This window comes from Lutjanus erythropterus, chromosome 17, assembly GCF_056507025.1.
Source record: "Lutjanus erythropterus isolate fLutEry1 chromosome 17, fLutEry1.hap2, whole genome shotgun sequence".
Taxonomy (NCBI): domain Eukaryota; kingdom Metazoa; phylum Chordata; class Actinopteri; order Lutjaniformes; family Lutjanidae; genus Lutjanus; species Lutjanus erythropterus.
This window is the reverse complement of record NC_139333.1, coordinates 7,933,693-7,957,992: the sequence shown is the minus strand read 5'-3', so window position 1 is coordinate 7,957,992 and position 24,300 is coordinate 7,933,693. Positions and strand designations below refer to the sequence as shown.

The 24,300-nt window shown below is 39.3% G+C and overlaps 1 protein-coding gene across 3 annotated transcripts in view; it reads right to left on the bottom strand.

The window, feature by feature from the left end:
• Nucleotides 1-21,787, bottom strand: part of rab26 (RAB26, member RAS oncogene family) — a 114,076-nt gene extending 92,289 nt beyond the window's left edge. The window contains exons 1-3 of one of the 3 annotated variants that reach the window (XM_084740955.1): nt 21,343-21,787; nt 20,851-21,080; nt 16,289-16,399 (exon numbers count right to left, since the gene is read on the bottom strand). In XM_084740955.1, coding sequence (XP_084597081.1) covers nt 16,289-16,399; nt 20,851-21,080; nt 21,343-21,394 — 393 coding nt within the window. In that variant the 5' untranslated portion in view covers nt 21,395-21,787. The other 2 variants (XM_084740954.1, XM_084740953.1) reach the window with 2 other exon arrangements.
• Nucleotides 21,788-24,300: the final 2,513 nt, after the last annotated feature.

Here is a 24,300-nt window from a genome sequence, read left to right as displayed (position 1 = left end):
CTAAGAGGAGTGTAACGTCAGTTTTCAATGGTCGTGTAAAACAGAGGAGTCAAAAAATAGAACTACCGCCTTGCAGTTGTATGACTTCACCAACCAGTCAAGTTACACTTTACAACCATGTCTGTCCAGATTAATGTAATGTATGTAGGGAAGACTTGGAAGCAATTTAATATCAAACTTACCACTATATTGACCTGTTACTTTGAAGGAATTTAATAAAAGATATTAAATGTTCTAACTATACATGCGTGATTCCAGTGAATAATTTCCAGGAAGAAACATGCTGTCTTCACTTAGAGACAATTTTTTACAGGAGTACAGAGGACTGATAGAGAGCTGAACATTATGATGTCACAGTGAAGCTGCCATTTGACCTTTGTGACATAAAATGCCATCACCTCGACATTTTATCCACATAGATGTGTGTTATTATGTCATAATTAGATAGGTATTCTTGAGTGACGGCCAAAAATGTGTTCAGTGAGGTCACCGTGACCTTTGACCCCAAAAATCTGCTCAGTTCATCCTTGAGTCTAACTGGTCATTTGTGCCAAGTGTGAAGAAATTCACCAAAGGTGTTCTTGAGATATTGCATTCACAAGAATGGGATGACCTAAAACATAACGCCTGTGGATTATGTTCTTTAAGATTTTTTTTTTTTTTTTAAGAATTCTGAATCACACCGGTCATTCAGCATACAGTCATGAATGTGCACAAAAGATAATTAGGCAGATCGTTCCAGTGCTATGTGAGATAAGCTGCAGACGAGCTGCAGGTCCGTTGATCTTCGTTGATCATGTTCGCTCATACGTGCAAGACTGGCTCATGCCCGGCAGGCATAATAAACCATTCCTAATCCAAAAATCTTCTGTGCTAGATGCCAGTACTTAAACCAGTTCCCCTATGTTTTTTAGACCCCAGTACCCTGTCTAGGGTAATATTTTGTCATGACACCCCAATCCCCAGTTACTGCAGATGAACAGTTCTGGATATACTACAAATTTATTAAGGATGTTGGAGGATGGACCTTATAGAATAATACTGCAGTAGTTGAGTCTGGATGTCATGAAGGGAAGGGTCAGAGCTGCAGAGGAGAATTGGGATCTGCAAAACAAGGCGTTTTTGTCAAGTGATGACATTTGTCTTCTGAAAAAGACATTACTGTCAAAAATAACTTGTTTGCATTGCTTTATGGTGCAAAACCTATGAGCCAGTTAAGGCAGACAACTCACACATACTCAGCTCTCCACAGCGAATATCTAACTCACACAGTTTTTTAAAAATGCTGCCTATTTCAACTGACATTTCAGTAATTTGCCCTTCCATGGTGTTGCTGCACGGCTCATTCGATTTAACACTTGCTGCTGCTGTTACTGTTACTGCTCATATAGCATTTCATAAGCCCCACCTCCACCTGAGCATCAAGCTGCAGGCTGTGATTTAAAGTTCCCATTGGGCAAAAAGTTTTTTAGAATCACTCTCCTCTGTACAGAGTTTGGGGGCAGAGGATAGATGCCTCCTTCATCATTTGAATTTCTTTATTAAAAGGGACAGTTACTCGAAGTGGGGTTGTATAAGGTGTTTTTCCATAGTCAGTGTATTACCAACAAGAGATAGTGGTCGATGTGTCAGCAGTTTGCTTAATGTCTGTGCTTGTGCTCCTCTCTGCCTCTCCAATGTACTGCTGTGGACAGGGTCAACAGCAAAATGTGTTTTAACCACTGAAAGAAATGTCAACCCACCCCAAATGAGAAAAGTTTAAGTGTATGCTATGTTTAGAATATTTTCGACCACTTTACCTTGCCATCAGACAGCCTTTGCAAACGAGAAACTGCAGTTACATAATCCACATATGGGTCTCTCCAGCTCAATCAGACTGCTTTTGCAAAGACAGTAATTTTACCTGGCAGAACATGGGAGTTGTTGGTCTGCCACTACCTCAATCTATTAGTTTATTATTTATTAGTTTGCAGAACACCGGCAATGCCTGTGTTCTGCCAGATAAAATTACAGATTTTGCATATAGAGTTTAGTTGAGCAAGGGAGAGTGATATTTGGCTCATATAATGGCCATCAGAAAAGGCAAAGTAAAGTGGTGAATATATTCTAAACGTAGTGTAGACTTAAAAAAAAAAAAAATCAATATTAATTTAAGTGCCTGGGATTTTGCTGCTGACCCTGTCCACAGCAGTACATTGCTTAGCTTCCATGCCGGAGGCCGTCTGCTTCCCCAAACAGGAGGCATGTTGACCGGTATCTTCTGTAGGTGAAACACTGACTATAGACATCACCTCAAACAACTAAACTTTAAATAGTCCCAACTGTCCCCACAGTCCAGAATGGATGTCTATGCAAATGTTTATAGCTTTTTTCACTTTTGTCATGGGAGCCGATTTTGGCTGTTTTTCTACTGCTGAGTGATGCTATGCCTTCAATAAAAAGCCATCTGGATACATAATCTATAAAACCTTCTTTCCCATTTAAAAGACAACTGAACTCCTTTCCCTTTTGACAGAGATTAAGCATTTTTTTGTCTGAATGGGAGTAAAATGTCACAATTTGCAACTCATGTTCCTAAAAGCCTGGAAAAGTGTAGTCTGTGTATATAATTTGGTGGTACCATTTGAAAGTACTGTAGAGCGAAGCTGTGCACTGGTGAGACAAATTGTTAAAATTCAGACGAGATCAACCCAGATGGAAGGAACAGAAGTGAATACAGCTGTGTTATGATTCCTCATTACTGGGACAAATTACAGACTGAGACAATTTTTTTTTCCCTTCGTCAAAATGAAGTTGATCTGTTAACAGTCTTTTTCAGTCCATCCATCTTTCGCTAATTCACTCACACATACACAAATAAAACTAATTCCTTAAACAGAGACATCATCTGTCATCTCAGCAAGTGCAAGATGATAGATAATAGTGCACACTCACACTGCTGGTTTGATTTATTTTTTAGCACCACCTCCTTATTTTAAAATGTCTAATTATAAATCTCATTTTCAGCAGGGACGACTGTAACCTGAGGGGCAGAAGCAGACTTCTCAATAGTCAAATTCGGATTTATTTATAAGAACACATTTTAACAACTGGACCAAAGACCCAAAAGAGCCAATACAAATATAAACTCACAGGCACATAGAAGACTGCCAGTTGCCAGTCTGGATCCCTGGACGGGCAGAGAAAAGGTGGTCGGGGAGAGTGAATGAGCAGTGTGGTCCTCTGCTTCGACAATTCAACACTTGTGGTGCGCCTGAGCTCTTCAGCAGAAGACTGTCAATGTGTGTAATTGAGTTGGGCAGCTACCAGAGGTGCTTTATTCTAACTGTCTGAGGAGAAAGCAGGTTCATTCTCATAAAGACACATATGTTTAGATGTTTGAGTGGCAACTTCAGTGCCAATGCAAGGAACTGGTAATTTAGTGGTGCACAAAAACAATGTGAATGCTGGTCTGATCGTAATAAGCGTCATCAATTCCATCGATTGCGAGGGTTTATCACAACAGAACAACTGGTCTGTGAGAGCACTTTGAGTGAAAGCAGCAGAGCGCTCTGTCAAGCAGCAGCAAGACAGCACCATCCTGTTCACTTTCTATGAGCACCCAAGCATGATTTATTGGGATTATCAACACCTGGAACATGTTTTGGTTAGCAACAGATACTTCAAATTCTTTTTTCTTCATGTGTCATCTTCAGCCAGTTTCTGTTTACTTTAGCTTCCAGTCAAATCTAAATGATTTTAAAAAATACCAAGTGCATAAAATTAGGTGCTGTAGTCAGGATTGTAGAAATGCTGTGGTCATTGGTTCAAATTTCCCCAAAGCCCCACCCTACCCAAAAATCAAACTTGACTATAAACCACAAAAAAAGAAAGAAAACCTGTAAAATATGAATATGTTATTTTATTGTTGCATAAAATAATCATATTCAACAATACAGCTAATTAGAATTGCATTTAAAAACTCGTCAAATGTAGTTTCTGTGTAAATGTGGATTACAGATTCCAGTTGCTAAAAGCCTCATTTTCCAAGAAACACCTCAAAGGTCACAATGGCTTTTATATCACCAACCAGCCCATCAAGTTGTGTACAGGCAGTAATTTGCTTCTTAGAGGAAAAAACAGTGTCTTCTATGTGAAATCCTTTGTGGTTCACAGATAAACACTCGACTGACTTGCTCCAGTGGAGCTGCTCTGTGGCCTTCAGCAGAAGACTGTGATTGAACTGGAATGTTTACAAATCTGAACGCACTCAAGTGTGAGAGCATGAAGCAGAGCAATGCTGAGCCCAACCTGCACAGAATGAACACTGGTGAAAAATTTGTCACCACATGCATCCATTTCGGTTATGGCTTGTTCTGTGTCTGCTACAACAACAGCTAAACCTTTCCCGTCCCCAGCTGAGGACCTCAGTCAGCCCTGAAACTGGAAAAAGCCTGAAAGCCATCTGGCAGTCAAACGAGCGGGATCTGGTGGAAGAGCAGTTTCCACGCACTCATTGCTTTGCATCGTTGTCATGGTTACTGGTCCATAACAACAGTCTCCTGGGAACCCAACGAGCACTTGAGGAGTCATGTGATGCAAAAGGGAAAAAGGTAAAATCAAGCAGACCAATACACCTGCCTCTGCGTGTGCTTTTATCAACTGTATGTCACCAATTCTTGAGAAGGGGAACAAATCAGGTACCACCGTGTGTGTGTGTGTGTGTGTGTGTGTGTGTGTGTGTGTGTGTGTGTGTGTGTGTGTGTGTGTGAGATTTATGAAATGTTTTGTTTGTCTGTGAACCCAGTTCCCAGAACTGTCCCAGTTCACAACTTCAAACAATTTAAAAATGTCTTAAAAGCCAAAATCTAAAACTAAATATATATATACACACACACACACACATATATATATATATACACACACACACACACACACACATATACATATACATATATATATACATATATATATATATATATATACATATATATCATATTATATTTATAATACAACATCTGTGTTAAATATGTTATTTTAATCATCTTTGTTTTAAAATTTATTTCATGAAAATGTGGGTCCTTTAAAGTTGGATCCCAAATTATTATTATTATTATTATTATTATTATTATTATTATTATGTATTTTGATTAGCATTAGGAGAACTCTGAGCAACTTAACAAAAAACAAAATGGCTGCGCACTACAACCACGCTGTGAAATGAAAAAAAAATCAGATTTTGTCAACTCCGCAAGACATCAGCTCTATACGGTTTTCTATCCACCCAATTTAATCAGTAGGTGGTTGGCTCGTTACAAGGTTTAATAAACAAGTGCTTGATCTTTTAAAATCTATTTCCCAGCATAACTGAAGAGTAAATATCTGAACTCCTTCAAAATACAAATTTGTCCCAATTCTCAAGAACGTGCGATATCCATCACTTTGTCTTCAGGTCTACTGGGCCACTTCACTACTCATAAATCTGGGTCACATTACATAACAAGAATAATTTACTGAATTCAAAAAGAAGGACAAAGTAAATGTAAAAGAAAACCTATAGCAGACAGGATTAGGGATGAAGGGAAAAGGAGAAGGAATGATAGGTTACATAAGAGGAGAGAAAATGTGGCTTTGACTTTGCACTGTTCCTGGTGTTGTTGTCCCGTGGCGGCTTATTAGCATGAGGACGTTTCATCATTTTGCTTATTCATGAATACTGAAGTGCATCTGCATATGGCTTATTTTCAGCCCACACTGCAGGAAAGCAACAGACGATGTAGTGCAGACCGACGGGAAGCTTGGACGTGGATGATAATGATGCTGATAATCCAATCTGCGCTTTTATATGTTTGGTGTTTGGTTTTTTTTAAGTTAAGTCTGGCTGTCGTTTGATCTTATTTTCTCTTTTGTTATGGTTTGTGCGTCTGTAGGTCTTCATCATTCTTGGTAAAGAGCAAAAGTCAACTGAAGGACAATGATGATGATGACAGATAAAAGCCTAGAGGACAATTTTACAATAAAGTCCCAAATTAGACTAATATCCTATGAAAAATGTTATGATTTAATTAATTTGTATAAACAGGCCATTTTATCTATAGAAATCTATGCAAATTTACTTACAAGCTCACAAGTCTCTAACTGCAGATAACAGCATTATTTTTGCCTGATTCTTATTATGTCAAAAAAAAAAATACAACAGGCCTCTGGTTTAATAAGTCGAATATTTTCCTAAAATTGTTCAGTCCTAACACTCATCCACTGAGTTTTCAAGTCAAGCTGTCTTTTTTTTGTCAGTCAGCGTATATTAACAGGATAAACCAATGCTTAGAAAAATGCACAGGGAGAACATTTTAATTATAAAGAAAGGGAATCAAATATATTTTTATGTTAGCTCCACTTTTAGCAAAAAAAAAATGCTGGTGGTTAACTGCTGACAGAAGGTGAAATGACTAGTTGGTAAACAAGTTTCAGCTGTTTTTTAGCTTTGTCATTGTATACAGAGCAATGCAACAACATAGCAGGTTGTGAACTTTACAAACCAGGTCTATAAATCACCACAAACCACAAAACCAACTGTGATGGAAGCAGATAAGAGTGACAGAAACAGAGCGCAGCGTGAGGCCAGACATCAGCTGACATGCTGTCAGCAGCCCTGCGGGAGAGACGCTCTGTGGTTCGCTGGGATTTTATACCTGAACTATAAGCAGGAAGCACACTCACTTTCTCTGACTGTGCGGAAATCTGATGTTTTCACATCAGATGATGAAAAAAGGCATTAATTCATCAGCAAAGCTAAACTATGAGACTCACATAGGCTGATATGGAAGCTAAACTGAATCAAAAAGGAACAAATCATCAAATCCTCCTATTGAACAGCCAAATCCAATTAGACAAAATCCTGAGTAGGGTACGGCCCTACAATAATTGCAGGCTTGGTGGTTTGATCCCAGGCTGCTCCTGACTACTGACCCCCAAACTTCCTCCCAGAACCCGATCAGAACCATAAGAGATCTACATTAATGAATTCCATTGACCAAATGTGTACATCACACACAAAACTGATAGAGGCATTTATATAAAAAGAATACTTGACACATAATACTGTCCCCTGCCTAATATACAAATAAGCACACACACTGAGAAAGCCAATTTTACATCACACTGTGCTGTCCAACACGCAGCCGTCTCACAGCACTGATAAGAGCTTACACAGTGTTACGTAAACTGACAGTCATAATTTTCTTTAGGTTACGGATGCTCTCTGAGTAGATCCTGGTTAAATCGGGTCATAGACAACTGTACTGTACACAACGGCAGAGATACACTTACATAAAACATGGATGTACAGTGAGGCCCTGAGGATGTCAATGATTCATCCCACACTAACAAACAAACCAGCTCAACAATATGCAGCTGATGACAGGGGAGCATGTCCTCTGTGTCCTGATGTGTGTGTGTGTGTGTGTGAGATTATGACTGTGCGAGATTGAATGTGCATCTATTTGTGTGTACGTCTCAGTGTGAATGTCTGTGCCGGTGCGTGCATAATGTAGACCTTTCACCTTTTTCTTATTGTGGACAGATAACTGCTGTCGGTGTACCTGTGCATCGTTACTATGACAACCAATGTTGTCCAGTGCGGTCAGTAATAAATTATAAAGCAGGCAGCGTAACAATTTTTTAAAAGAAATCATTTGAAAGCCATGGTATATACCAGGGGAATTAAGATTCACAGCAACAAAAAGAGGCGTTCCAGGATCAATGGATGACGTCTGGGAGCCTGAAGAGCCACTGAGGGGCGGCAATCATCATCAGTCCTCTGCTGACTGATTAAAGTCTGTCCATCAGGAAGCTGCTTATTCTCACAGGGCTATACAATTGTGTGCTGGATAAAAGCTATACACTCTTAGAAATAAAGATGCTAACTAGAACCATGCAGCGTTCTTGGTTTGTCTCCATAGGAGAATCCTTTTTGGTTTCTGGTACTATCTTTTATAAAGGTTACACTTCAAACCCTTCAGAGAGTTCTACCTAGAACCCAGTGTAAAGGGTTATCCCTGGAACCATCTGTGAAAGCTTTCACCCAGAACCCCCTATGTAAAATGGTTCTCTTGAAATCTTAGTCTTACAAAGAACCCTTCTTTCCTCCTCTCCTTCATAAGTAAGTTGTTCTGGGTAGAACCCCTGTCTCTCAGGAAGAACCTCATTGGCACTCATATTTCTCAGAGTGTAGAAATACAGATGCACAGACATGCAGGTAAAAGGACACAGTTCAGTTGAATATTTGAGTCTCCTTCATGTTGATGTGTTTGGGATCAAAGACAAAAGTTATCTAAGCAGAGCAAATGCACTAAAGATATAACTCAAAAAAAACTCTAATGAACTGATTTAATTACTGAGAGCATGGCCAGCATAAGTAGCTTTTATCTCACACCAGTAGTGCTGCCAGTTCTAAAAAAAAACATTTCCCATGAACACTGTTGCTTCCCAGTCCTATAAAGCAGGCATAAATCTCATAAGCTTGATGTTCAGTGTGACAGAATCTACTGGGGCCAGCAGCCAGACTCAGAGAGCTATGAGGAACAGTTTGGATGATGACAACAACACGCAACTGAATTTACTGCCTCTCAAATTTCATGTATCTCTTGATAAACGGCTAAACTAAACTCAAGAGTTGTAAAGCTAAAATTATTCATGGCCTGTTCCCTGCCTCAGTATTTTCAAGACTCTGAAAGTTCAGAAGAAATGCGACATTTTGTGTTCGCTCCCAGAGCAGCCTGTCACGAAGACTTGCTTCTCTTTGTCTTTGCCGAAGAGGATTAAACATGTTGAAAGTGATTTCTTTATTATTCTTTCACTCCCTCCACCATCTGCCTTCAACACAAACTCAGAAAATATAAGCTTTGTTTGCTTTACGAGAACAGCAACTTCTTCCAGGTTTGTGCTGTAAAGTAGAATCGAACTGTGTCTCACAATAAAATGTAGAGCAGAGGCTGACTTCCCTGCCACTTCACCATTTCCTTGTCAGTGCTCTCATCCATAACTACATTTCTCTGTCTGCAGTTTGATGAACCTGATGCACAAGCTGCTAACCAAAGGCAAAGTGTGAGTTTGTCCAAAGGCAAAGTGTGAGTTTGTCCAGTCATGTACGTACCGTTTTGCGTCTGCAAAGTTAGTCTTTGTCTTCAGTGAAGAGGTAAAGATGTTGAAAATTATTTCTCTATCATCCTTTCATTTCTTCCATCATATTCCCATTACCGAAACACACACACAAGTTTGCTATTATTTTTCTGACTGTGTGGCTCACAAAGCAAAGTGCAGAATAGAGTTTGGCTTCTTTCAGAATTTTCAGTAAACAATTCTGGTGTGTAATTCAGGATGAATGTGACATTTCCAAAGCAGCTGCCATGTTTGCAGTTTGATGAGCCAAATGCAAAACCCAACAAACATTGTTTATATGTGCAGTCGTGCAGAATAGGGATTCATATTTTTGGAAATTATCTTTAAACAGTCCTTTTCTCCTCATCATGTCCCATCACTATAAACTCTGACAGCTTTAGCTCAATTTGCTCTGGAGGAATAGCTTCCTCTTTGACTTTTGTGCCATACAGCAATTCAGCACATTTTTTTCTGAATCGAGCCCTGTGGCTCATGAGGTAAAGTGCACAATAGCACAATTCCTTTTCACAGATTTGATGTTCGAGTCTGATGCTAACCAAGAGCTTATATTGCTTTATTGTTTTTTGTTATTCGTGAAGAGGCTAAACCTGTTATGGAAGTGATTTTTCCATCCATTTGCTCTGGAAGAACAGCCACTTCTTCCCATTTTGTGTCATAAAGCAATCCCACAACTTCTGATGTAACACGGCGGGAAACATGTCCCTGTCCCAGCTTTTTTCGAACACATTACAGTCATCAAATTCAGAATGAGTGTATATTTACAAAAAGTCACACTGTTGCAAAACATAAAGAATATGTCTTGGCATCGTCTGTCAAAAAACAAAGTTTTTCAGTTTGCACATTAAATAGCTTATCTCTGTACTGTTTTCAATTGAATATAGGTCTGAAAGTTTCTGCAAAATCATGGCATTCTGTTTTTATTTATGTTTTATAGAACATCCTGACTTCAATAAAAGTTTGTGCAAATACACCGATGTTTAAATCAACATGTTGCACTTTTTTCAATCATGTTCACATGCCGTTAACGTGCCTCCTGTGCCTTATTGCAAGAATCTCAAACAATAAAACCTTCAATAAATAAACAACAAGCTTCACCAGCTGCATTTAAAATCTTTTTTAAACATTCTGAGTGAATATGTAGGTAAATGAGACTCAAGCCAGCTGTTTCCCACAGCTGTTCCTCCTCACAGAGTTGCTAGTGGTCGCAAACACATAAAAATGATCACATACGCAAACGGTGTCACATGGCAATTTGCTCTAAAGGGCAGTGAGGGTGGTCAGCATTATCCTCCTGTCATGCTCTGGCAGTGTGTCACTCCTATTAGGCGACACACACACACACACACACACACACACACACACACACACACACACACATACACACACACACACACATGTGTGCACTCACACACAGACAAAACCATCTGCGTCAGTGCGAGCTGTGCAGACATTTGTTTAATGATTAACCGGACTGGCCACTGTGCTTCATCATTGCAAGCAGAGTAAAGAGGTGGTGAAAGGGAGAGAGAAGCCATACTATGGAAATGAGAGGTAGCACACATAATTAAATGCGTGCACACACACGTCATGGACAGCCAGTCAGAAGGAGAAGCAAAAATACACCCTGCTATTCTGCCAGCGTGGAAACAGAGACATCTCATCAGGAGCAGACAAAAAAAGGAAGAGTCTGAGGGCAGTGTTTGAAGTTTGAATTCTGACTCATCATTTCATCCTGTCAAGACAAATATAAATAGATGGTAAAAAGCAAACTAAAGTTACCCTAAAACTTTTTTTTTTCTCTACAGGTGCTGACTCCTACTCCTCATTATCTCAAGAGTAAAAGGTCACACTGCTGCACATTCCTGACATTGCACAAGATGCAGGTTTTAAACACTCACTGCTGCACTGACGGCTACAATATATCCACTTTTAGCTAAAGAGCTGCACATTACAGCACATCATTTTCAGAGCTCCTTTCCCAGTAAGTGCTCAGCGCTGCTATTTTATTAAAAAATAGAGGTGCCGGATGGACACAAAGGCTGCAGCACTTAACTGATGACCCCATATTCACACTGTGAGAAAAATCACATCAGGATGGAAATGCGTGTATTTCCTACAGAGTTGAATGATTGGGCAATTTGCCCGCTGATAAGCTTTTTTTGTTCCCCCAGTGATATGATTTTATATCATCAGGACTTAGCTTTAGCTTTTCAAACTGCCTACAAATAGTGAGAAAAGGTATATCAATACTACAGACCAAGTAAATTAGAAGAATGCAGACGCTACCAGGAACAGATGGTGAAGCACCTACTGCAATGCCACCACAACTGCCAGATGCAACCAGTGGAGATTTGCACCATAGTTCCTCTATCATTAACATAACCACCATAACTGTTGGTCTGAGATGAAATAATATTTCAAACTGAAGTAGCTGTTGATCATAGACTCGTATAATGAATGCAGTGAACACTTTACAGGAATTCAATATGGAACTTATCAAATTGACCTGTAACTTTGAAGGAATTTAATAAAACCTATTAAGTGTAATTTTTTGCAAAATGGAAGTCCTCACTATATATGAGTGCTTTCAGTGAATAATTTCCAGTGAGACACATGCTGTCTTCACTTAAAGACTTAATAACAGAGGAATACAGAACTGATAGAGAGCTGAACATTACAATGCCATTTTCCTGTCCCTTTGACCTTTGATCACCAAAATTTCATTTTTGAGTCCATGTGAACTGTCTCAAATTTGAGGAAATTCCCTCAAGTGTTCTTGAGACATCACGTTCACAAGAATGGGATGAGCTGAAAACAAAATGCCACTGGCCATAAAAGCAAAAAGGCATGAAAGTCATAAAAAAAAGTTTTTTCAAGGTTTTTCAAGAAGTCTGAATCACGAGGTCCTTCAGCATACAGTCATGAATGTGCACAGAGAAATAAGGCTGATGGGTCCATACACAGACACACACACACACACACACACACACACACACACACACACACACACACACACACACACACACACACACACACACACACAAGCAATTACATGACCTCCTCCAGGCTTACGCCTGGCGGGGATAACAAAAGCAAGAGCAAACTTAGCCGTTCATCCATAACTTTAGAACACCGTACCTCCTGCTTCAATAACTTTTCTGCTCAATGGCTTTAAGCAACAGATTTGGCATAAATTGACTCGTGTTTTGTTGACTGTCTAACATAATATGTATATTAATATTTCAATTCGGATAAAAAAAGACTTCCCTTTCAATTAAGCACAGAGTCAGAGTCGAGATGACCTCTGCTACACTCTGTCAGCCATGATCTATAAATCCACTGCCAAAAATTAATTACATCTCTTCAAATATCACTGAACAGTGTGAATTAAAGACATTTGCTGAGCTTTGGGATGTTTGGTGTCTGGTCACATACCCAGGACACCAAAATCATCCATGTGTCCTGGGTAGATAACTGGCCCCAGTAGTAACATTTCAGCATACACTGACTAATGAAATGGGATATAAAGGACAGAGAAGTTGTTCATGATTTCTGCATTTAAAAGAAATTAAATGTAAATATTTCAACATAGCTGAGGTGGCCAGGTGAGGAGCATGTTGCTCTTGTAGTCTCTCATTGTTCATGACATTTACTGACTGTTATGAGAACACAGACACCAAGATCATCCACATGACCATGTCAACAAATTGTTTTTTAACACAAACTGATAACCAATGTGTTAATAGACTGTACGTTCAAGCTTTAATACAGCCAGGATTATTGTACACAGGTTAGAAGACACATCTATTGCGTGGTCCATCATGCATGGTCTTTCTCAAGGTAAGCAATGAACCACAGTGGGCCAAGTGTATAGAGACATGGCTTCTACCATTTAAAAATATAATAAAAATATAAATATAATTTAGCAGTGGAAGACTGGTTCCAATTTTCTTTTTGATGAAATAATACAATTCTTCAAAACTATTATTACAAAACAAAACACATACTTAAATGTTAAGCATGCACATTGTTTCCATGTCTATATACATTGGGTCCCTTGCTGACAAAGCAGACCGATTTCAAAAGACTGAGTGAATTTTCTTCAGTCTCAAGAGCCCAGATATTTAAGTTGCTAATAATAAAACTTTAAACAAACAGTTCTGTTACAAAGTGCTGTAGACATCAAAAGTATGGATGTATGAATGCATATATGAGTGCAGATGTGAGTGCACACTGGGCGAGTCCACAGAAGTGAATGATGATTATAGAGAAAAAGACAAAGTCTGTAATTACAGTTATGTATTTTGAATGGTGTCCAATAAATTATTCATCATGATAATGTGCTCACACTGTCAACCTTTACTACCAGGGAAGACAGCTCCATTGCGGAGGAGTGATAATGAGGGCAGAAACAGACAAAGCATCCGCACATTGTACCAATAGCTTCCAATAAATTTAATGAAGCAACATTTCACAGAGATTTTTCACCACGCTGTGTCAGGCCAAAAATAAGGTCTTTTGATCCGGATGCTGTAAAAGTTTGTGGATGTACATGCTCTCTATTCTGTTTGTTTATTGGAGTGATAATGGCCAAGTCTTCCTGCTGCAAAGACTTTGTTCCACGGATGAAGATTAAAGAACTTTTGTCTATTTTTACTTCTATTGCCCGAGGTACTATTTTTGAAAAGGCTGTTATGTTTTCTTAAGTCCAAGCACAGTTGTGCTGTATGATGCTGCATCTCACAACACCGTCCTGTTTTCTGTCATTGCCGCAGGAAAGCAGCATTTGTTTCAAACTCACTGCTTGGTGTCGTTTTACTTCTTCTGTTATCTGATACATTGCTGAAGAAACTGGAATCTCAGGTGGGGAGTCAGGTAGAACAACAACCTAACAAGACTTCTGATTCTGGGGCAAACCACCTAATTATATGATTTTATAAGCAGTGTGGTCTGGTTAACAGATCACATCACGGTACTTCCTATTTGTGCTAGGGGTGTCAATTGACTCACATTCTCAGACATCCCGCTGGACTGCAGCAACAATGTATTTTCAGCTCTTGCACTCCCTCCTGTTATTGGTTTTAATGTGCTGAGATTTAACTCTTCTCTACTGTTACACTTGTTCTACTGTAAGTCGCTGTGGATAACAGTGTCAGTGGCTGATAATGGCTCGGAGGGGAAGGTTTTCTACGAACAGCTGTGTCAGATTCTGCAGTTACAGGGATCTTGCTTCGGGGAGCAACAAGACAGTAAGACTGAATGGGTCACTGCTTCTAGTCCACCACTGTGACACTTAAAGTGTGGCTGTTTTTCACTGCCACGGTAACTCTGGTCTGCAATTTCCCCTAGGGCACAATAGGCAGAAAATGGGTTAGCCATTAGCAGTAAAAGAAAGGATTAGCCTGCAATAAATATCCTCACTTTAAATTACCTTTTTAATTTAGCTTAATTCAGTTCAAATGTGTTGTGTCCCATACGGGAATTGCTGGCAGGGTTTAAACACCTTGCAAGTCACCTCCACATAAAGCCTTGAGAAGAGAGCCAGGACATTAACTTTTACATGGTTGTTACAGCTGAAACTGCCGAAACTACTCACATCTTATCAGAGTATAAAAACATCTTGTCCACTTGGCATAAATAAATTTCTTTATGATCTGTATAGCCCCAAGAAACAACCTCTTTAGCTTCCTTTGACACAAAACATCAGACATCCTTGCAACAAACAGCAAACATGGGACTTTAGTAAAAGTGATACTTGAGAATAAAGAGTTTGGAGGGTTGTGTCTTTTTATTTAGCTTCTTCAAAGCAAAAGAGCAATAGTGTAGAGAATGGTGTTTTGTGCGTCTTTGTCATTACTGAGCACCAGTTGGAAAAAGTGATTGTAAAGATAAACCAGTGTGCAAAACTTGCGGGTCAAAAATTGTAGATCAAGAAGGGATGACAGAGCAAAAGGGCTACAGGGAGGAGATGTATTGGCTGCTGGTGTAGAGCTCGACCAGCTGAGCTACAGGGGTGCCCCATACCAAACATTTAAAACAATATTGCTTCATTTTAGTATCAAAAGTACCACAGCTATAAAAAAATGATTTAAGTGCTCATTCAAGACAGTTCAGTCTTCAATGCACTGCCCTTATTTTGTGCCTAGGACTCTCTTTTTGCTGTGGTATTGAAAGTTGAAGTTGAAGTTTAAAATTTAAAAGTTTAGTTTAGTAAAAAGTTTACGCTCGGGCAAACCCATTAAAGACACATCTTAAATAGTTTAAAACTAGTCACCTGGAAACACTGAAAGTCAACCAGAGACAGCACCTAAGACTGGAGGAAAGGAATCTGTCTGCCTGTATATTTATGTATGTCCTTTGATTTTCTTGTCAACCTTTCATCTGATTGATTTCACACTTGATGGCTGCATTGCTGAGAACCCAAGTGTCAAATTTGGTCCTGTTTTGCCAAATATTTGCAATATAACAACAAACTTAACATTACTTCACAGATTTTGAGCAATTGTCACCAAATTTGGCACAGAACATCTCTAGACCAAGTCAGGAAAAGTTAGTTTTTATGAATTTTGATCCTCCATATAGTTGTGCTACAGCTGGTAACTTAAATGCTGTGGGCTGGGCTTCTATTTAAAAAAATCATAGCTCCTGGACACTTTGTGGTTTTACAAACACACTTCCTGAAGATGTGCAGATATGACGTCTGAATGACAAGCAGCAGCCACACCACAGTTCCCAGCAACACTGCAAGCGGTGCTCCCAGGGGTCAAGCAATCGGCCTACTCACAACAGGCACACATTCCAATCAGCCACTACACCAGTATTCATCAAATTCAAATGTTAGTTTAATTAACTAGCCATAGCTAATAAAAGCCACCAAAACTACTATGAATTTGAAGTAGAAATATGCCATGGTAATCATTGTAAACTGAATATGTGTTATTCAAGAACAGCCAGCTTAGAGAATCATCAGTAAAGGGCTCAAGTTTACATTTCTCAGTTACCTTTGGCTTCAACTTGGGGCTGACAAAGCATAACGTTGGCTAGAGCACATCCAAACAATTTTGTATTTTCTACACTTTTCTTCCAAGTGTGTGTGTGTGTGTGTGTGTGTGTGTGTGTGTGTGCTCACCCTGAAGTCGATGCCCACAGTGGAGATGAAGCTCCCGGCTAGAAAAGCTCCATCTTTGAAGCGGACCAGCAGACAGGTCTTCCCGACACCTGAATCCCCGACCAGCATCACCTGAGACCCAGACACACAGACAGAAGGAGAACGGGTTCAGATGACACAATTCAATGCTGCGTGTGTGTGTGTGTGTGTCTGTGTGTGTGTTTGGTAAGTTTTGGGGAGGAAAACAGCTTAGCTGAAAACTTATCTACAAATACACAGGTGTTTAGGCAATGCAACACAACACGCACACACATATACACAAGCTCCCAAAACTCCCATCTACAGAGGAAACAGAGCGTTACAGTCACTCCAGTGGGAGAGAGCAGATTGTACAGACCAATTGGAGAGATGTGGGACACCGAGTGTGTTTGTTTCTTTTTTCCCATCAGACAATACAAAACTGTTCACTTTTATACCATCTGATACATTTGTGTGTCGAATTATTGCATCCATGCATTGATATATGTATCTGCAAAAGCGTTATGAATCTAATTCCATCAGCAGCAACAGCATTTAACATGAAAGTTCACTGTTTGTTTGACTGGCTGCGAGCAGAGACAGTATTTGTGACACTGAACTGTCACAACAAGAGTATGTATATTATACAAAGTCAAACAGCAGTGGTTTTGGCAGGCCTGTCATTGGCACAGTTGTTAATCATTGTGTGAAATTACTACCAGCTGCCACCCACGTGATGAAAATTTAAATGTGCATATGCTCAACACAGATTATCATTAGTCCTTCTCAGCTCCATTTCACACTTTATTCATCATATTGTCCATACACCATAGTCTCAAGGCAGTGTGTGAAACTGTCACAAAATTTAAAGATACTGTAAATCAACAATACATCACACCACTGAAACATGTTGTTAACCAACTGGCAAAATCTGAATTCATGAATGAATGAGCAAAAGATCTCTAAGTATATAAAATTAGGTCTCAAAATCCTGACAAAATGAGCAGTGTCCTCTGCTCTGAAACACCGGGGCTGTCTCTGCTCTGCTGTCTCAGTGTCAAACACCACCACGACCTGAAAACGACCTGAAAACGACCTGAAACATGGACACTCTGTCTAGCAGCTTTATTGGACACATCCAGACACATTTGAGCCACCAGAGACAGAGGACGGTGACGGGATGGTATTTTCTTTCTTCTGTGTTGGGTTGTTGTGAGCTGAAGTGAACTGCTGGGCTGAACTGGTACATTTGAAGGTACATTCGTGACTGACCAGTAGTTTATCGGTATAACTCTACAATTCAGTACGACATTGATGTCAGCATTTTCATGTTTTCAACTATTTTCTATACATGAACTTTGTGTTTAGAAGAAAAACTTCCATAATCCTTTAATCTATTCATCCAATAATTGGATCTGTTCAGTGTGCAGCCCAAATCCATTTTGTCATATCTAGTCTGTATCCAGATTGATTTTACAAAGTTCTAGACAGCAAAAATCCACATGAAATGCAACACAGTCTTTGGATTATCAAAATCAGATCCAAGCAACATTTAGAGGTGGTTTAAAATGTGAATTTAAACACATTTCTACAGATTTGTATCAGTCCGGACACTCTGGCCGCTCAAGGCTGATTTGAAAGCATCACCTGCGACACAACAAACTATGACGATGTCAAATCCAGACAGCAGAGCTGCATGAAGGACAACGCAGAGAACAGCACAACATGGATACAGTGAAAAAATTTGCCTGCACTCTGAACAAAGCCTTGCTCTCACGCTGAAATAAGGTGACTGCAGAATAAGGAATACATCAGTGTCACGAAAAATATTAACAACTTGTGTACGCAAATATATACAGACTACATTTCATTATTATTTCGCAAACTGCTGTGATATTGGCCTGCTAAGTGTCAATGCTATACAGCCAGTGGTGCTTCACCTAATGATCATCTTCAATAGATTCATCAATTGATTACTTCTTTATACAATTAATCATTTAGTCCACAAAGAGCTTAAAAAGCAAAGTGAAAAACGTAGCCCAAGTTAACACCTTGAAATGCCTTGCTTTGTTACAAGCCAAAAAGCTAAAGACAACTAAGATAAAATGATACAGAATGCAGAAAAGCAGCAAAGCACATTTAAGAAGCTGGGACCAATTTTGGTTAAATAAAAGACTAAAATGATGAATCAATTATCAACCCCAGGGTTGTTTTACTGGCGTCTGGTCTAGAAGGGATCCCCAGATCTGAGAAAGATCATGCAAGAGTGATCATTTTAACCCAGGCCATGATTTTTCTCACGCCAAACCCTACCCGTATATTAAACACAGCGTTGTCATATAATAAAACATCATTGGTTTGTACACCATGAAGGATACATTTCTCTCTTGGGATAGATGTACACAGGCTATCTGTTGCATTTCAGCGTAGGTATACAGCATTCTCTCAAGTAAAGGATTACTTTCTTTTTTTCTTCCATTTTTACTTTCATAAATATTGAGTCATGGTCAAAAGCTGTACACTTGTAAGAACATGTATATCATAGCAATTTTGAGTTTACTATGATTCCCAAAACTCTTAATTTTCTATGAAGGAATAACTGAAACTGAAAAAGAATCATGCATTTTGGGCCTGTCATAAATTTATTACAGGTCTTCTGGAAATATGACAAAATTTGCTGGGCCAAAAATATACACACAGCAACTTGAATAATCGGTTTTGGTCGTGTAGAAAGTTGTGTTAATTGAATTTGAAAAATCTGAAAATGTAAAGGACTGGTAACAGATACTGGCTGATGCATTTTGGGATGTGCAGTAGCAGCTAGATGTTTTGTCATCATGTACAGTGCTAAACAAAAAGCCTCCCTCTGTGCTGCTGGTAATTGATCTCATACATAATAGAAGAAAGCCCTCCCCACCCTCTCTTTCATGTTATTGCACTGGGCTCTAACTGTGGCACACACCACTTAATGCTCCTGTTGGCCAATATATTGCAAATCTGAAACTTTTGCACTTGCAAGGACCAGATTATAGACAGAGTGGATATACCTTACTGTATCTGATACTAGGGCTGCAACTAACGTTTGTTTTCATTGTCAATTAATTAATCTGTCAATCATTTTAGCAATTAATCAATTAGTTGTTTGGTCTATAAAATGGGGAAAAATCAGTGTTTCCAAAAGCTCAAAACGATGTCCACAAATGTCTTGTTTTGTCCACAACCCAAAGACATTTAGTTTTCTGTGAGAGAGAATTACAGAAACCAGGAAATATACACATTTATTAATATCAAAAAATTTGACTTTTCCTAAAAATTACTCAAACTGCTTCATTAATTATCATAACTTTTGACAATTAATTTAATAGTTGACAACTAACTGATTAATCCATTATTCACTGTAGCTCTGTGTGATAAATGCGAAAGGCATTTTGGGATTAAACATATTGAAATTACACAGCTGGGAATAAATTTAACTATATTTGGCCTTCTTATGTATTTTGAGACTGTTTTCAGTGGAAAAGCAATGGTGAAGAAAAGCCTTTTCTGTTATCTTGCTCAGAGTCACACAATATCCATCACTTATCCGTATAGTATACTTGACACATCTAAAAATAATAATAATAAAAATTAACAAAATAAGATTATAGATACCAGGTTGAATTTTAACTTCTTAAATCAAAAATATGAGACAAACGTGTACAATATTGAGTCATATCAATATAAAATAGAAAGGTAAATACAGGTTTCACTAATACTACTAATTATACATAGATGAGGTAATGTTAAAGTTTTGTTTTCGTTACTTTTAGTTCAGGTTTAGTCACATGCGCAGACTTCTTTCCTCACTCTCTGATGTAGCTGACTTCCAGACATACGCCTTGTTTTCCATGAAACAATGACAACCTTTTAATGTGGAAATATAGTCCAATATTATAACTTTAGTGCAGCACAGCCTTTTAAGTGAGTTAACATGCACAATAACTGACCAGAATTGAAGATAGCCTTAATTAGCATCTTTTGTGACACCTGTGTTTAACCTGCTAATCATTTCAAAATGGCTGCCCTGAAGAAGGTCTATTTTAATTTCCAGCTACATCAATTTTAACATATTAAGTCAAAATTATAATATGCTAATTCAGAACTTCAACTTACCACCAGTAGCTATTTCTATTTACCATAAGCTTTTTGCCCCTTTTTTTTTTTTATTTTTTACAGAATTGGTTTTCCATTCTTGCTTGTTTCACATATTCCTGAAAACATTTTCATGTCTACAAAAGAACAAAACATGAAACCTACCACCAGCTCCATTTCATGAAAAGCCACGTCGAAATTTATATGCAGAAGAAATTGTCTTTTTTCAGTAATTTTCTTTTCTTTGACTATTAGACCATTTACTCTGGTTTCTTTAATAAGCTTGAAACAACGCTAACAAATTTTAACTCCGAAGAAAAAAAAAAGAAAAAACTAGACCTCGCACCTGTGGTCAATTACTAATTGATTACTTGATTGAAAACAGGCTCTCAGAATTTCTCATTTGAGTCTGTAAATCTGAAAACTCTGCTCACCTTGAAGGCGATGTCATAAAACTCCCCGCTGTGGCTCAGGGACGGTCTGCTGGGATAAACCAGTCCGGAGGACGGGGCGGCAGCGGCGGCCAGACCTTTCCCCGTCCTCCCGCCGTCCCTGCCGCTGCTCGGCGACGCCTTGGGGCTCTTGGAGCTGCCTTTGCCTTTGACTGCCTTCTTCCTGGACATGGCTCTGATGCACCTGTTCACCTCCGAGCAATTAAGATACACTGAGGAGGAAGGAAAAGAGAGTGAAATAGACGGAACAGGTCTTCTTTTTCAGTCTTCCAACACTTTTTTTTTTTTCCTTGTGGAGTTCTGGTCGAGGCGAGAAGAAGTTCACCTGTGCGTCAAATTCATGACTGTGCGTAAAAAAGCGTAAACTGGTAACGGTTTCACCGACAAGACCTGCCTGTAAAGCGAGACAGCTGTTGTCCCGGTGGTGCAGCTGGATGACTGTAAATCTGAGGTCTGGTTCACAATGTAAACAGCTCTCTCTCTCCTCCCTCTCTCGTGTAGTGATGTTGGGAGCGCATGAAGGCATGGTTCTCTCCGTGCGTTTCTCAGAAAATCCACCCTAAAATTGAAATATGTTGGACATCGTCCATTACCTACAAGTGCAGTCTCTCAGAGCCGGAGATCAGAGCACAAAACTTAAACTGACACTGAGTAACTGGGCTGTAAGTCAGTTTAAATGCTCAACACAGACCAAATGCATTTAAATTTTGGATTTAAGGTTGGAATCAGCTAACAAGCTCCAAGATGTTTTATAATCTTTAATCATATGACTATATTGTCATTTTACTGTTCATCTTAAGGAGAGAGTGGATCCAGTTTTACAGAACTGAGCTGTATGGTGTAGTAGAAATTAAATACAAATTCTGTTTTAGGGTGGATTTTTCCGTTAAAGGTGCAGCTTGGTGTTGGCACAGATTCAGACTTTTGATCTGTGTGACAGCTTGTAATGCATTTTCTCTACAGACACTTTCAAATTAAAGGCTGCATCACTCTAGTGTCCAATGTCCTCCAAATATTCATACTGTTTGGGGATGTGTGTGTGTAAGTGCAACAGATTTTAAAATGTGGGTTGTTAAACATCCTGGAGTGTGTTATGTGTTTTCACAATGTGGCCAGCAGGTGTGTAATTCATATAAAGTATTTGGGATTCAGGGATTCTGAGCTCTAAAAGCAAAAAAATAATAATTTTCAGCTGAACCTCAGTGGCTACAGGTAATGTGGCTGAAACTCAGTGAAAAAAAAAAAAAAAAAATCAGTGTTGCTCCACAGTGAAATGAAAAGGGAAGTCGGGCATGGCCACACTCCAAGAGGACCGTGGGAAAGGGTTTAACTGGGACAGAGTCCAAGCGGCATCAAAATACAAGCTCAATTTTGAGGCATGTTTCAGGCTTTAAAGGTACTATGCGACACAATTTACATGTATTAACTGGTTTGTGTTCCCAATGTGTGAAGTTTGTAAAGTAACTTAAAAAATGAGACCTTCACCAACTTTCTCCATTTCCTATAACAACCTGTGGACTGATTTCTATGGAAATCATTCGAGATTATTTTTCTGACTTTTATAGGCGCTCCCAAGTATGTTGCCTCTCTTCAGCTTCCTTACAGCACAACAGAGTGTAACTCTAATAAAAGTTAGCTTACAAATGGAGTCTGTAAAAGTCAACAAATGACCAGCACCCACCAAGGCTGATTGTGAATCAGGGGCATCATGGTTTGTCATTTTTAAAAAGTGGGTCCACAGAACACAAAATTGGGAAACACTGTTCTAGACGATGCTTGTGATTCCACCAGAAGCACCACAGCACGTCCCAGGTGCAGTCCTCCGCTCTGTTTTGCAGAGAGTAAGCATCGAGTTTATTTTTGACGGCAGCTACGTCAAGCAGCACAGAGCAGATTGAGCCGGGCAGGAAGTCAGAAACGAGCAGCATGGGGAATCTGGTCAGTTTTCAAAATAAAACACTGTGCAGACTTGCTATCATGTAAACAGACAAAGAAGAAACTATTTAAGTATGTAGCCTACTAATCCAAGGTAGCAGCACAAAAATCAAACCAAATCAGGTAAATCTGAGCAAAATCAGGCGGGCGAAAATCTCTACTCCTGAAACGCTGCTGGTGGGGCATGAAACCATGAAGACGGATCAAAACTGCATCGTGGACCAGACATGACCACTGGAATCACAGTCACTTATCACATCTATAAGTATGATGCTAATCAATCACATGCACAATTGCGAGTGACAGGATCCTGACAACAGTGTCACTAATAGCAAAGGATTTCTGAAAACTCCACATCGTACCTTTAAGTGAATGATGCATTCTGGGTTGACCTACAGTTGGGTTGACAGCATGGATGTTATGCTCACAAATTAATAAAAAAAAAATTCTCGCTTTCATTTAGGCTTTTACATTTCTATTTTCGCCCTAATTTTTCATTGGTCATTCATATTTGCTTATTTTTTTTATATACATACAATAATTCCTGCCCATGAAGCTAAAACTGTTTGAGGAAAAAGTCTCCACTCTCTATTTTCTATTTTCAATAGAGCTCTATACCTTTCAGCAAGCATTCACTCATTTTTCAGTGTCCACTGTGACGATTCACACTCCATGAAGCAGTTTACATAACCATGAACAAAGGATGATCTCTCCACTGCACTGGTGATTCACTTGTTGAGATGTGGACTGTAGGCTATTTGCCCTGTTGTAGCCTGTTTCTTTTTGGGAATATTTGCTGAGCGTCTTCTCCAACACTCTACTTTTGTTAGAAAGTTTCACATCTGAGAGCTGCCCAGTACAACCAGTAAGTAGCCAGCGGTGTGTCTTGACATCTGTGGTGTGATTCACTCACTTCTACTGCCCAAACTTTCTCAGCAGAAGAATCAAACCGACAACCCACAGCCCTTTTGGCCATAACCAGTCTTTGAGCATCGCTGCCGCCCACCACTTTAATATTATATCAGAGGACAACAGGGAAAATGCCAAACTGGAGCTGCAGATATGAGACAGACACATGTCCCTGCTGTCTGTTACACAACCCGAGCACAGACAAAAAATGGATGGCCATGTGATCCAGCGGACAATCTGTAAGTTAACCATCAAAGTCACATAAAGCTGCAAGAAAAGCTGCGAAAGCGATTCCGCAGGGAAATTTATTTGCAGTGTGAAGGCGGGGAACACAACAAACAGGATGCAGATACGTTTGATGAGGAGACTATTAAAAACGCCCATGCTGTGCGAGTGGTGCATCGTCAAAACCAATGAGCCGAAAAGAACAGGAGGAGCACACACACTCATCCAGCACTGATGTTGTAACAGAGTTTCTACCTACAGCAACACTGATTGGATGTTGAGCTGTTTATTTACCCATTGAGTCATTTGTCACTTCATATCACCCAAAGTACATTTTTATGACCTCAATGAGTTAAACATTGA